The 16,222-nt window shown below is 34.4% G+C and overlaps 1 protein-coding gene across 1 annotated transcript; it reads left to right on the forward strand.

Annotated features, from left to right (window-relative positions):
- Positions 1 to 244: 244 nt before the first annotated feature.
- Positions 245 to 6,898, forward strand: LOC104214463 (calcium-dependent mitochondrial ATP-magnesium/phosphate carrier protein 2-like). Its single transcript, XM_009764124.2, has 4 exons — positions 245 to 913; positions 5,307 to 6,092; positions 6,188 to 6,278; positions 6,415 to 6,898. Exons 1-4 carry the CDS (start codon positions 466 to 468, stop codon positions 6,590 to 6,592), a joined length of 1,503 nt encoding a protein of 500 aa, XP_009762426.1. The 5' UTR covers positions 245 to 465; the 3' UTR covers positions 6,593 to 6,898.
- The last annotated feature ends 9,324 nt before the right edge of the window (positions 6,899 to 16,222 follow it).

The following is a 16,222-nucleotide window of genomic DNA, read 5'->3' on the forward strand; positions in this document are numbered from 1 at the left end:
TGTAAAAATAATAGCTGAAAATGTATGAAATTTGTATATATACATATAAATATTCTGTATGTTATATATAAAAATTAAATTTTATATATTTTTTCGGCTATTTGATATAAGTAATTTTTGGCGCGGGCTAAAAGTGATAATAACCCTAATTTAATTAGGAATAAACACGTGATGCACAAATTTGTGACCTTTTTATACATAAGAAAGAAAGTTCAAATTTGACCCGAAAATTAACTACAAAGCAAACCGGGTCAATTAATCGGATCTCTCTCAAAGAAGATCCTCCACAAATATTCTCTTCTTCTCCCCTCTTCTAATAACACCCATTTCCTTTTGCTCACTGTAAGCAATCCTTCTCTTCAAATTAGCGTTCTTTTCCCTATTAGATCTATAAAAAAAGATCCATAAAACAAAAATCAATCTTTTTGCATATGCTGTAAAGAAACCCAGAACCAATATTTGGGCATGTCAGTGGCTGGAAAGGCCGCCGTAGAGCATGTGAATTTTCCGGGAATGGGTACAAAAGACCGGCCCGGATGTTGCAACCCGGTGAAGAAGTCCGGCCCGGTTTCAATGGACCATGTTTTATCAGCACTAGGTGAGACCAAAGAAGAAAGGGAGTCAAGAATCAGAAGTTTGTTCAGTTTTTTCGATTCGGACAATGCGGGCTACTTGGATTATGTAAAAATCGAAAAGGGTTTGTCTGCTATGCAAATTCCAGCTGAGTATAAGTTTGCTAAAGAATTGTTGAAAGCATGTGATGCTAATAAGGATGGACGGGTAGATTATCAGGAGTTTAGAAAATATATGGATGATAAAGAAATGGAACTGTATGGGATTTTTCAGGCTATTGATGTGGAGCATAATGGTTGTATCTTGCCTGAAGAACTGTGGGATGCTCTTGTTAAAGCTGGTACTTTACTGTCAATTCTTTTTAAGCCCTTTAAGTTCCTGTTTCATAGATTAATATTCCCTCTGTTTCAATTTATTTGTCTTACTTTGCATTTTAGTTTGTTTAAAAAAGAATGCCACTTCCTATAATTAGTAACTCTTTAATTCCAGTATGGACTATGACATGTTTAAGATCACAAGTTTCAAAGGGCATTTTGGTGCACTATACACATCTTTAGTTTAAGACCACAATATTCAAAAAATTTCTTACTAACACATAAAATGAAACGGAGGGAGCAGTTATGATGTCGTTTTTTTGTTCATTGGGAGGATAAGTGGTGTGGATGTAGAACTGTCTATTGTGGTTCATAAAAGGAATACAAAAATCTATCTTCTGAGAATTTGTATTGTTGATGTCTTAGAACTAGTGTGATAAGTCCTGATTGTTTGATCGGATTCATTTTTGAAAGCTTTTGAACCTTGAATGGCTTTGCTGCGCAAGTTGAAGTTAAGTGATCAGCTGCCAAGCTGGACTTATTGGAAGTTTGTGGAATATCAATGTGCAGTATTCTGATACCTCTTGTTGGGTCCAGAGATACCCTCAGGAAAATTAACCACAGTTAGTTAATGAGAATAAACAAATGAATGAATCCGAGATTTTATGTGGAAAATCCTTCTCAAACCATGCACTTATTACACCAATACCAATATGTATGTCTCAAGTATCACAATGTTGTCGAGAGATTTTACCACCCAAAAGAGGAAGCTTTCCTCGTGTACCTAATGCACCAAGCTTCCTTTCACCTAGCTCTTATGTAGAACTTTCTCTTGTTGCAGTACTCGAGCTTCTCCGCTAAGAAGCCTACTCTCAGCATTTTCTCTGCGAAGTTTACGGCACATCCGAACACGTCTCCCAAGTCCCATTAGTTGCACCACTGTATAGAGTTCACTCATTGAGAAGATATGTCAAGTCGTCATAGAGGGATCTCAAGTCTTCTATCAGTCGTAACCTCACAAATGATTAGCCATATAGGGATTATATCTTTCTTGTCCACCTCAGTGCTGTCAAATGCTTGCTAGAATCGCGCTTAAGCTCTGAAGCTAGGTGCAATACAGTCTGATCCTTTTGCTTAGCCGGCGCTTTAGTGCAACTAAAAGGCACTAAGGGCACCGCACACGCCTCATTACTAATGGGCCTAGTCCTGAAGAGGCGACACTAACTGATAAATATTTCACTTCGTAGTAAATTTTTCAAATTCCTTCTTGTTATTTATGTGTATAATTATTACTCTTGAGTTACATATATATTTTTTGTTTCATTTTATTTTTCCTTATCAATTTTTTTTTTCTTATTCACTATAGCCGGCGCTTTATTTGCGCTTTACGCTTAAATCCCCGAAAACCCCCCGTTCGTTTTTTGCTTTTCGCCTTTGAAAACACTGGTCCACCTTACACTTTATTCTTAAATTTTCAAAACAGATACAGTGAACAGTGTCTGTGCATGAATAGTTGTCTGTAAGTATGAATAGTGACATTAGGCATTGATATACGTATATGTGAACAGAACTTATATTTGTTTATGCTTGGATGTATCAATGATGCTCACATGCTTCAATCCCTATACGCAATTGTCTTCTCACTTTGATACTAGTTGAGACCGGGAAAATAAAAAATTTCATGATAAACTTGCATCTCAAAGTAATTTATATTATCAATAAGTTCTTCATCTCTTAAAGTTTCCCTGATCTGGATATTCAAGTATTTTTTGGATGATTCTGGGCCTTGGAGATTGTGGTTCCCTTCTTGGCATTTTGCTGAATTTGGTTCTGAAATTGGTGGCTGAACTCTTGAGAGTCTCTTTACCAGGAGGGAAGCATTTTTTGGATTTTTTCATTTTGAATAACTCTAGGAAGCTGATCCCCTAGTCTGTTTGGCGTTTCTCAGTTTATTTATTTGTATTTTGATGAATAAAATACTTTAATCACAACAGTATGAGGGCCCCATAATGGTGCTACCATAGCTTTACAAATTACATGTCTATGAAGTTTTAGAATTTAATAAATTCAATAAGCCGTTTACATTGCCTTGATTACACACACACAACAAAAAAAGGTGTTTAAGCAACTATGGTTAAAAATCTGCATGACAATCAAGAAGTGACTTCATAAAAAACAATCAACAAGTGATTTTCCCTCATAGTACCTCCTAGTTTATTCCTTCCATAAGGACCACATAATGCATAGGAGAGTTGTTTCCCTAAGTTGTTCTCGTGCACCATATTTGAGTTTCGACTTTGTGTATGGTTGCAATCAGAGGCCGTTGCAATCTATTTTCCTCCATATTGAATCTCATTATTCATTTCCAGTAGATGCGATTTGTGAAGTAATAAGTTCCTCCCCTTATAGCATTTTCTTTAACTGATATCATCTATTTCTCTTGCAAGATGGTATTTAGAGCCTTTAGTTTTGGAAAAAAGTATCTTGGTGACGTATATGAGGGTAAGTTATCTGCATAACATCAAGCAGATTATGGGTATGACTGACTCGTCATACCTTATCACTTGATTATCAGTATAATCCTTGTTATCCCTTTTTTTTTGTGCGGGATAAGGAGCCGTTCTTAGCTGACTTGTCATTGTGATACACTTGAACACAGTTGAAACAAGGTAAAACGAGCACATCTGTGTAAAATCACTCCATAGCAAAATGATGCATTATGTTATTTTAGTTGTTTTTTGTTGCGAATGAGCAAGATGTTAATGTTTAACTGCTTGCAAGAATAATAGCAGTATTATTATGACGCATTGAGGTGCTCACTTCTCTAAGCTCAGATGGCTTTTGATTTTTCGTCGAGTCAGCTACTACTGTTTCGCCACTGTTAGTTTGATTTAGATGATGCTCTTGCACTTTCTTTTGTGGTGCCTGTGACTAAATTAATTTTTCTACTTGCTAATTTGGATTCAGATATGGCCATTTATGGAATAGTTCTCGAGGATATTTTTACAATTCTTAGATTTGGAAATATATGCAGAATAGATTGTCAATGCATATACTGAATTACATTGTGTAGTTGATAAGTTGGCCACTTGACGATGATATGATGCAATAATTCATATTTTTATGAGCTATATGATGTTTAAGATGGCCATGATGTTTCCCTACAAGTTACTCATAGTTGAGGAGACCTGTTCTGTACAATGAAATTAGTTCATTCAACTCTTTCTTTCCCTCCCATGCTCTAGACAAAGAATTAGGCTTAGATGAGCTTGAGATGGCAGTTATGTAATGAAGCTGGGGGGGGGGGCAGCATAATCAGGTCAAGATATGGTGTTTGACTAGTTTTCTGGTTTGTTTATTGACACTTCTGTAAGCATCAGGCAAATCAATTGTGTATGGATTGGTTTTTGAAATAATGAACAAAACAACACAACTATAGGCCTTGCTCCATACCCATTGGCTTCATTTGGGCCTGTTTCACTCTAATACTCAATAATTTTTCTCTTAAAATAAGTGTTCTCAAATATTAGAGATTCTCTAGCTTTCATGCTTATCCCGAACTGAGTCACAAATCTCTAAACTAACTCAATGACATTTGATAAACATGGGACTATTGTCTGTGTACCAATAAGGTTTGAACCAAATTGCAACTGGTTGTTGTGCTTAAATTAATTTTGTTTCTTGAAAAGCTTTTTGGTTGTTTTTTTTCCTTGCAAAAACAAGTTTTTTTTATCAAAACCATACACGGTGTTTAATTTTTAAAAACTTTTTCAAAGCAAATGGCGCTTCTATTCGAGCTTAATTGGTCCTGAATTTGCAGGGTAGAACAAAGTGTTATCCTTGTATGAGCTTCCCGATTAATTTTAAGAAATTGAGAGATTTCCTGTGCAAGAAATTTGGTAAGGTGCCTGACAATTAAGTCCTTCAAATGGTGCTTCCTGTCATAATTCTTTGTCTTTTTTTGTCCATTTTTCTAACAGATTCAGAAAATTTGTTTTATTTTTGTTAGCTTTCTGTATGACGTTGTTGATACTTTGTCCTGTAACTAATGTTACTGATTGGCCTTGGTAAATTTTCTGACACAGCTTACGGCTTTTCAGTATATTTTGGCTTCCCTGTCATGTATTAAGTTACCCTGCTCTGCTGGTCTATTTTTCTCTTTGTCTGCGGGACAAGTATCTTTTTTCAGTTTCATGCTTCCTCAATAAATGGGTGGCCCGGTAAAGGGTTTGCATTACAAATTGGTTCATCCATTTAATATCCACATGCTAATATCTCCTCTGCTATTCCTCAGTTATTTTGCTATGTGATTCCCATCTTTCAGAATCTATTTTTTTCTGGCTAGAAGAGTTCTCCATGCTCATTTCCATTTCTTTAGTTGTCTTCCTCTTATAAGCTAGGGCAGTTTCTTTCTTGCAGGAATAGAATTGGATGATGATGAACTTGCACGTTTTGTGGAGCATGTGGATAAAGATAATAATGGAATTATCACTTTTGAGGAATGGAGGGATTTTCTTCTACTCTATCCGCACGAGGCCACAATTGAGAATATTTACCAATACTTGGAGAGGGTATGTCTTGTTGATATTGGGGAGCAGGCAGTCATTCCGGAAGGCATCAGTAAGCATGTTCATGCATCCAAATACCTGATCGCAGGGGGAGTTGCAGGAGCTGCTTCTCGTACTGCCACAGCACCTCTTGATCGCCTTAAGGTCATTTTACAAGTGCAGACTACCCGTGCTTCAATTGGTCCTGCAGTCAAAAGCATATGGAAGGAAGGTCGTTTATTGGGTTTTTTCCGTGGCAATGGGTTAAATGTGATGAAGGTAGCACCTGAAAGTGCAATCAAGTTTTACGCTTACGAAACCTTGAAAAATGTTATTGGTCATGCCAAGGGTCAAGACCAAAGAGATATAGGAACTTCTGGTCGTCTTGTGGCTGGTGGAATGGCAGGTGCAGTAGCACAAACTGCTATCTATCCCATGGATCTTGTTAAAACTCGATTACAGACTCATGCATGTGAGGGTGGAAAGGTTCCTAATCTACGAAAACTATCAAAAGATATTTGGGTACAGGAGGGACCTCGGGCATTTTATAGAGGATTGGTTCCATCTTTACTTGGAATCATCCCTTATGCAGGCATTGATTTGGCTGCCTATGAGACTTTAAAGGATTTGTCAAAGATTTACATTCTTCATGATAGTGGTACAGCTCTTTAACTTGTTTCTTTTCAATTGCTACTACCTATTTTCTCCAATACAATGAAAAGTAATTTTTCTAAGAACTGCACATGGATGCAGAAGCCGGCCCTCTTGTGCAGTTGGGTTGTGGGACAATATCAGGAGCCCTTGGAGCAACATGTGTTTATCCTTTGCAGGTTGTTCGGACCAGGTAAATCTGCATTTAGATTCTTGGTGTGCAACAACTGTGATTTTTTTCTTTTTTTCCCCTTCTATTTGGACGGTGTAGCTCTCGGTTTATCATGTGATGGCCGTTCCTTTTTACTCTTAATCTGTATTCTTGCTAGAATGCAAGCTGATGCTGCATACGAAGGTATGTCTGATGTGTTCCGCAAAACACTTCAGCGTGAAGGTTTCAGGGGCTTCTACAAAGGACTTTTCCCAAATCTTCTAAAAGTTGTACCTGCAGCAAGCATAACGTATCTCGTGTATGAATCGATGAAAAAGAGTTTAGATCTTGATTAGCTGGTACAGAGCCGGCGACACATTGAGGTTCAAGATGCTAATGCTGCTGCTGATGATGATAAATAAAATTATTTAGCTCATTGGTGATATGATTTTCAGAATCATACACTTGATTTTTGCCTCCCCATTGGATATCGACGGGGATTATAGTTATAGAGTTTCTTCTTCAGATTCAACTGACACATGACTACGTTGGCAATTGAGAATAGTCCTTCTTTACAATGTATGCCTGAGCTATTGGAAATGTCCTTTCTACACTTTTCTAAGTAAATGCAAAATGAATACAGTGAGATGTAGACCTTGAAATTTTTTGCTGTATGGATGATAGATGGGAGTGAGGTTAAGCTCATTGTGCTCTCTGCCCTTCTTTAGGTAGGCTTTTAGGTGCAAATGAAATTATTGTGATATGACAAAGAATTCCAATAGGTTGGGACTGCAAAGAGGTTCTCTTATGCTCTAAAGTGGCTAAACACAGCAATAATAAATGTACTATAAGTTAAATAAAGAACCTTTTAATATTTTGCCAATTTGCTGACCTTTTTTTAATAAGTATTCTCAAATATGTAGTTGTCATGTTACAAATTCAAGAAACATTAATCTCAAAAAGAGCTTAAGAAGTGTAAAAATAGCACGGGATAGCCAGTTTTCGGACTGCTCATTCAAAAATAGCTAGCGTTTGTAAAGTCATTGTAAGATAACCATTATTTTGCTGCAATACGGAAAGTTCTAGCATAATATAGTGGAGATCGGTGCACCTGTGTATGAACTTCCAGCATATTATGCTGGAACTCCAACACGTGGAAACAACATAATATACTGGAGATTGGAGTACTTGTGTATAAACTTCTAGCATATTATGCTGGACCGGTATATTATACTGGAACTCCAGTATATTATGCTGGAAGTCTAGTATAGTTATGCTGGAACTCCAGTATAATATACTGGAGTACTTTTTGGATTTTAAACACGTTCAGATTTATCTTTACATGAAAAGTGGCTAAATTTCGATTACTATGACTATTTTTTAATGATCATTTGTAAATTTGGCTATTTTTGAATTTCTCCCTTCAGAAATAGAGTAACATATACCACTGAAGTGATCAGTCTTCAAGCCCCATTATTATACTTTGACTTTTTTTTTTTTTTGATTTTGACTCATTTCTAGTGTTCTTTAAGTGAACAAATAATCACTATTTCTCTTATTTGCTTGTTTAAATCGTACAACCATATCCTTAGACTTGAAATAATATTCTAGTTCTACAAACACGTGCAATTAAAGCATTAGCGCTGGCAAAGAGGAAACGTTTTCTTTTGTTAGGACAACGTGTTTTGTTATAAACTATTTCTAAACTACAGACATGGTATTATAAAAAAAAAAAAAAGAGTATTACATAGAAAAGTAGAGACATAATTCTTATTGACGTGAGATGATTTACAATGGAATAGAACCCTTTTTTTTATAGGGGAAAATTGACTTAGCCACAAACTAAAATCTCTCTAAATTACAGACATTCACCATAAATAAATTATTACTGTATTTATAACACTCCCCCTTGAATATCTATTCACCAGATAATGTGCCTCATTAAAACCTTAACTAAAATAAAATCAGTGGAAAAAAAATTTATAGTAAAGGAAAAAGAGTGCACATGTTTAGAAATAACCCTTTTGGTTGTCTCGTTAAAAACCTTGCAAGGAAAACCCAGTGGGACAAAACCTTGTAAGGAAAAAGGAGTACAACGCATATTAATTCCCCTTGATGAGAGCATCAATTCACATCTTTAAGCCTTTGCATTCCAATCTTGTGCACCATCTTCAAAAAATCGTTGGTAGATATTTGATAAACAAATCATCCATATTAACTTGAATAAATATGTTGCACTTTGAAATCATCATTCTTAATAGATTTGTAACGTCTTCCTAAAATGCCATGGAATAGCCTTTTCAATATCTTCATGGAGGTAAAAATTCTCGCTACCATATTATCATGCTTATAGTTATAGCAAGATACATATGTGCACAAATTGTACTTAGGATATGAGACTTCTGAACCAAGAAAAGTATGTGCTTTAAGCGATTTGAATCCTTCAGGGATTGTCATATAAGTCATTTAAATAGACTTTAGATGCATAACAAGTTTTCATGTCATGCTAGATATATAAGATAGATAAAAGTGATTGCACACATCATTGACTTTATGCTTTCAAGTGTTTGAACTACATAGCCAAAACTACATGTCTTTCATATGAAACCAATTCTATTCGAATTTTGTCTCTTCCATTTGGCCAATATTTCTATGGCTGTATTCGACAGACTTAAGATCCCCATCTATACTTAACGCTATCATAGATGTCGTCCGGTTCCAATATTTTTTCATAAAGACATAACATAGAGATCTTTTCCTTCATATTTTCAGGTATCTGAACCTCTCCAAATTTTTTATGAAGTGCTATGTCATGTGATCTTCTAGATCACTTATCTACTTAATATGATCATTTTGATCATTTGCTCATCTTCTTTATCAAGAATTTATTTTGAAATCGATTTGTCTATACGTTTTAAGTGTACCATAGACTTTGCTGTTCTAGGACTTATTCTAATATGAGCATTTGCAGTGCGAATACAGTTACTTTATTTTGGTCAGCAAATGCGTCTGGCATGCTTTGCAACATATTGCAGATAAATTATCTTTTTATGAACTTCAAGTTCATATTATCTTATTTGAGGATCTAGATGTACAAATGATAATTCATTCCACATAACTTTTTCTCAACTGTTTATCCTATCTCCCCCTCATATTAGAAAAACTAACTTGCTTACTCAATTTTGTAAACCCACCTTTATGTGTTATGGTATTAATCAAAATATATACCGTATATTAATAATAAGATGAAATTATTTGGTTCCTGATCTAGAACCACTTATGAGGGAGAATTTAATATACTTTCGAGTATAATATATATTAAACTGATATAGATAACTTTGTTCTCGTAAGAAATAATTTAGTTATTTAGTGGAGGCACTCAATAGATCATTTTGCTAACCCAATTGTGATGTAAATCAACTTATCAAGATGAACTGCCGTGAATAGAAAATCTAAAAATTATGCTCGAAATTTAATCATTGAACAACTTACCTCACAAACACCAGGTTGCAGGTTAATAATAATTTCACATGTGACCATGTCATAGATGTATTTTATGTGGTATACATGCCAGGTGAATGAACCCATATTCGCCTTTGATATTTCCAGCATTCATGAGAATTAAACTCAATTTTAGTTGGTCTACTAATTAATGATAATAAGCAACATTAGAGAATTCATAAAGAACTTTCTAGTTATTTAATATTTACCCATATGAATTCTCTTTTATTTTTGCACATCATACTTAAATTAATATTTATGTCAAATAGATAAATTATCAATATTGATAAACTTCAGGTTTACACCATGATGTGTGCAATTATAAATAAACTCCAAGTTTATTATGATATGAGTTTTTATATTAATAAACTTCTATTTTATTATGGAATTCTTTTATTTATGTAGTACAAACCAGAGAATAAAGCAGGTAGTTGTTAAAAAAAATAATGCCCCGCAAAAAGTTGTAGTAATAGAAAATATTAAATCTTTCCTTTATTTTTAGTCTCAATATAACCAACCGCCCTCGCAAATACTTTAGAAACTCAATAAGTTTCTTTGAAACTTACTGCGACACAATACTTTATTCATAATCAATTTTATTTCTTCAAAATAGTGATAGTTGGCTCTTCCATAGCTCTCAATTAATTTTGTACTACCACATATTCATCAACATCTATATGGTGAATATCTCTCTCAAGGAGAAAGTTATACCATTGTTGTCAAAATCATTATAGGTAAGATATGTTGCTTCTATTATTTTTGCCCTGTAATAATAATTACATTGCCATAATATTTTGGCATAATCACAATAGGTACGTGATCAATGACCATTCATGCCATAATAATGAAATTATTTTCTTATTTCATCTCAAACCTCTTTCTAGAGATTAATGTGGTATATCCACTACTACTAGCACATTCATATTCTTTCAAGAATAATATCTATTCATAAATCAAATATTGTCACATTCATATTATGAATGAACCATAATCATCTATATATGTTTTACAAATCTCATGTCAAATAGATGACAAACATTACTTTCACAAAGTGAAGGATTATTTTGAGAATCTTTATTATTCACATTACCGCAATGATGACGATTATAATTTCGTCTATTGCCACGTCCACATCTATTGATACCTCCACGGTAATAATTTTGTCTTCTTTTAGACTTATTACATATTGCTACCACATTCTCTCAAGGGAACGAGTATGAAGCAAATTTAATGGGGCGAGTTTTCACTTCTTGTGCTCATAATCATACATGAATTTGATCATGACAAGACATAGAAATTTTACCACTTCGGGTGATTATAATTTCTCACAAGCTCTATTAGAGTTATAATCAAAATTTATTGTCTTTGCTTATATTTAAAATCAAATTATAGAATTTCAAGAATTTAAAAGAGAAAAAATGAAAAATAAGATAAAATACTTACCTTAAATCCAGAATTTATTTATGAAGGAATTTCAAAGATCAATTGATAGTTATTATACTCAATATTATGTACAATTGAGCACCATGCACTTATCCCAAAGTCTGGTGACCAAAGTAGGTGCCTCTACTCAATTGGTTAGAGTCTCGTGATGATGACATGTTATAAAACAATGAAAGAAGAAGAAGATTATTAGAGAGAAAAGTAGAGAGATAATTCTTATTGATTTGAGATGATTTTCAATGGAATAGAACCCCTCTATTTATAGGGAAAAAGTGACTTAGCCACAAAGTAGCAAACCCTAAAGTCTCTCTAAATTATAGAGATTCACCATAAATAAAATATTATTTATAACACCTAGAATTAAATTATTTTAGTTTTTCAAACATTGAAAACTATTCGAAGTTTTTTCATTGTTCGAAAAAAAAAAATTCTAAATTTTTTCCAAGAACTTGAACTTTTCTTACTTGAGCTCTTCTTCAAAAATTTGAAGGAAATCCTAATAGATAATGACAGCCGTTGCTCATACATCGTGCCTAAACTAGCACACTTGTGCTTTTGTTTTTGCAATTTGGATTGGACTGGACTAGCATATGCTTTTATTCTTTTTGTATATTTACTCGCTGATATATTTATGGAGAAGATTTACATTTAGAGATTTTAGGTTCAATGCAACATCGAAATTTGTCATAAATTATAATCTATATAATAAAAGCATAAAAAATAGAAACATCGTAAAAATTTTGCACAATATCACTGTAAACCAACTCTCGACAAGTCACAACATTCTAAAGTTCTAAAAAGAAATCCTTTAAAGCTTGACATTGTTGTATGGACGTTGATACCCAATTTTTCCCATAATATTTTTAAAAACTATGCCTGGGCATCAATTAGTATTTTTCATACAATTTTTGCACTTTAAAGTAATTTAATTAATTTATCCCAACATTTTATTTATAAAACAATCACTGATTTCATAATATTTTGTGGCTTAATTTTATTATTTGCATTTTTACTAAGTTTCAATTGTTGCACAAATAGCCACTTTTGTATTTTTAGGTTGCAATTATAATTACTTTGTAATTGCAGCCCATGCATGCATTATTACATTACTTTACCAGAAAATAGCCTTTTATATTTTTAAAATATTAAGTAATTATTTTAAAATATTTATAGGCATGAAAATCATTTTTTGTAATTTATTAACTATTTTTAGAAATTATTTTTTATCAATTAAAGAGGTATTTAACAAATAACCTTTTCTATTTTGGACCTAGCCTAATTAAATGCCCAAATTCAACCCCACACCAGCCCAAATCTACCCAGGCCCAAATCCATCTGCCCCTAACCCAATTTAAGCCTACCCGACCCAAAACCCCATCAAATCGTGGCCGTTGATCCTTTAGATCAACGATCCACATTAAGACCTTCCTTTTTTAATCCCAATGACCCCCAAACCCTAGTCATTTGCCTACACCCATCGCCCCTGAAAGCCTCTCCTCTCTAATTCTCTCTGAGACCAAACTTAACCCTATCTGCCGCCACCCAAAATCAGCCCTAATCCCCTTGATTCATACTCGATCTATGGCTTCCCATGGCTATACGAGGCCTCTACTTGTCTCCTATTTCCCCTAATTGCTCAATTGTGTGGTTTTATGGAAGAACCTCAAAGAGATCTGGTCCAGATCTCGTTTAAAACTCTTAAAGAGTCTATCTATGGTCTGTGAGTGATTTCTATCAAAGTTTCACGGCTCAAATCTTTGATTCAAAAGGCCAGATTCTCTTTACCCTTTCTCTTTTCTTCAAAACTTAGCATTTGGACTTGAATCCGTCCAAATCCTTGTAGATCTAGAGCGATTTGAGTTTGTCATTACTTTTTCCTTAAGGCTCCTTCATTTCTTTACTAATTAATCGATTTTTTGAAAATTTTGTTATATTAGGGTTTGTTTTTCTTGTTGTTTGTTGGTCAAACCTCTGGGTATGTGAAGTATTTTCAAACTTCCATGGCTATTCTTTTAGTTTTTTTTACTTATCTACTACTAACCGGTTTTTTAAGCACTACGCTACTTCAAGTTTCGATTTCTATAATTTCTGTTGTTCGAATCTCTATGTGTTGACATGCTTTCAAGTTTTCCATGACTGTTTTCTTTCTTTAAGTGTTTTTGAATTAGTGTTTTTTAAATTATTTTCCGTCTAATTTCTCTGTGTTCCTAAAAGTTTTACTCGACCTATCTTATTTATGGGAACTGATATATTCTTTCCAGAATTGTTGAGTGATTTGCTTTGTTAAAAGATTCGTGTGCATGATTCTTGATTATTTCCGTGTTTATGACCTTAATTAGTCGTTCTAACCTTATTTGATTGCCATATATTTATCGATTCTTTACATGATTCTTTCCTTAATTAAACACTTGATTATTTTATTCTGAAGTTCTTTATTTGGTTTGATTTGAACTCCTTTCCTTAATAAGACCTCTGATTTTTTACTTCTTTACTCAGTCTGATTTGAACCTCTTGCCTTAACTAGTTCCTGTCATTACCGTTGGCTAATTGCCCTTAATTAAGGGGAAGACTATGCTAAACCTCTTTGCATGATTGATTCTGAGATCCCTTAATTGCTGATTATTGATTACTTTAGCATATTTGCTCTACTCTTGAACTACTATATAAACTCTCTTATTTAACTTCTTACACACGAACATTAGTTGACCACTACTCTTACACTCTAAAAAGCTCTCTTCTCTTTCTGTTACTTGTGATCTTCATTAGTCTTGCCGGCTGTAAGCCAAGGCTACAAACTGCATAACACCTGTCTTACATCTTGTGTTCTCTTTCCCTTAACTGATATGCCTCTGATTAAATTTCAGAATCTAAACCCTATGTGTTTCATTACTGCCTTAGTTCATCAGTCATGAGTTCATTTATGCTCCTGTTTATTGTTTAGCTAGTATGCCTGCTACTGCCTTGTTCAACATATGATTAACATGTCTCAACTCTACCTGCATGTCTGCTGTTTAGCTAGTATGCCTACTACTGCCTTGTTCAATATATGATTAGCATGTTTCAACTCTACATGCATGTCTGCTGTTTATCTAGCATGTCTAAAACCTTGTTTTGTTCAGTGTGTAATTAGCATGCCTACACTATGAGTGTTTGTGTGGTGTTTTGCCTAGTCTGTTCTTTTACGTCCTTTCCTACTCTGCTTTGCTAAGTCATCTAGTCTCTCTAGTTGTATGTTTGAGGTTTATGTGTCCTCAACATCTTTGCTCCATGTCTCAATCACCTACCCGTGTAACTAACTTAGTAATTCTGTACATCTATTTGCTTCTGTGCTTCACTACACACTAAAGTGTATTCTATGTATCCCCAAACCCTTCCCCCCTTGTGTGGAACCTGCTTGCCAAGTGTTTCTGAATATGGTTACTCTGTGATTTGTGTTTGGATCTCCAAGTATTTTTATACTTTTCTCAAGCTGTTTTACCACCAAATTAGTACTGGTTTTCAGAAAATCTATTCACTTTTAACGGTACTCTCTATACTGTTTAACAAAAACCTTTTCAAAATTATGCACTTTCACTTACTCTTAGATTATTAAGTCCTGCTCCTCTGGTATGTGTACTGCTTAGAGATCCTTGAGATCTCTCTGAACTCTGGCATATCAGGGCTGGATTTTCCACACTGCACATAATCAGTCTTTATTTGAGAAAGTCTGGGTGTGAGCACTACCCGGGATCCTTGAGGTCCTTAGGGAACTCTGACACACCTGGACACAAATGTGGCAATGAATCTTGGGCATTTGAGACTAGTGAAGGCCTGGTACACCAGGATTTGCTTTGTGCCTACTTCAGGTTCCCTATAGCTTAATTTATATTCTATTTATGTAATTTTTATTCAATTATCGGTCTGTAATAATTAGTTGTAAACAGATATTGGGGTGACTAGTGAAAATGGAGGGTGGCTGTATGGCATTGTGGGTAAAATCGTGTAGAAAACATGTTTCTATGTCTTACATTTGTGTAAATCTACGTTAGAAATCATGTTCTAGGATTACTATATCTATTTGTAATCAAACCATGCCAAACTTGTGCACTAGACATCCTCATTTAGGGCATGCACGTTTATCGCTTCAACATACTGCATATCATGTACCCTTACTCCAACTTTTGATTTGTGCATAAGTACTATCGCATAGAGATCCTGCTATTAGGTCAATAATCCCGTTTTAAAAAGAAAAATAGTCATCCCATGTATGCATTAGATACCATGCTTTATGAACTTTTGTTTGCATTTTTCATTGAACTTGTCCATTTCGACTAAATAAATCGTTGGCTATAAAAAGGTTTAAACAACCTCACATACAAGCATCATGTCTTAAAACATAAACAAAACACCTGTTATAATCTGTGTCATCTAACATAGCATGTTTGTAGTTTACACAATTTCTTAAACTGTTAATCATCTCTTGTAATTGTGATTGCAGACAGTCCCCCGCCTAGGCAAGCCTTAAGTTATCAGTATCTATGTATACATAAACTAGAAACTGTGTTTGATTGTGTTAAACTTCTTAAGCTTAACAAGCTATAAAACCAGTAGAAAAACTAGTTAGGATTCTGCCACTTCTATCACGACCCGGATTTCCCACCCTCGGGAGTCGTGATGGCGCCTACTCGTAAAAGCTAGGCAAGCCATGAACTTAGAAATCATTAACCCTTTTATTTTAAAACTTCTTACCAATTATATTAACAAGAGAATAAACAGTTAAATAACAGCAGAATATGAAATTTAGTGGAAGTCTTAAATAAATAGAAAATCAAAAAGTCTCAAAGACCATCACATGCCTCTAACCAGAACCTGGTGTCACAACATCCACAGACTACTAAGAGTACTAAATACAACCCTTTGAAAGAAATATAACACCGTTTGTCTCGAATACATGAGATAACAAAATATAAAATAAGATAGAGGAGACGTCGGGCCTGCGGACGCCTACAAGGCTACCTCGGTGTCTCGATGGACTGAAGGCTGGCTCCCGAGCTACTGTTGCT

This window comes from Nicotiana sylvestris, chromosome 6 (assembly GCF_000393655.2).
Source record: "Nicotiana sylvestris chromosome 6, ASM39365v2, whole genome shotgun sequence".
Classification (NCBI taxonomy): domain Eukaryota; kingdom Viridiplantae; phylum Streptophyta; class Magnoliopsida; order Solanales; family Solanaceae; genus Nicotiana; species Nicotiana sylvestris.

Bases quoted from the DNA above. Each gene is read 5' to 3' on its own strand.
- LOC104214463 (XM_009764124.2), top strand. From the start codon at position 466: ATGTCAGTGGCTGGAAAGGCCGCCGTAGAGCATGTGAATTTTCCGGGA. The intron at 914-5,306 runs GTACTTTACTGT...TCTTTCTTGCAG, and splicing joins GGATGCTCTTGTTAAAGCTG to GAATAGAATTGGATGATGAT. The intron at 6,093-6,187 runs GTACAGCTCTTT...ACATGGATGCAG, and splicing joins TTACATTCTTCATGATAGTG to AAGCCGGCCCTCTTGTGCAG.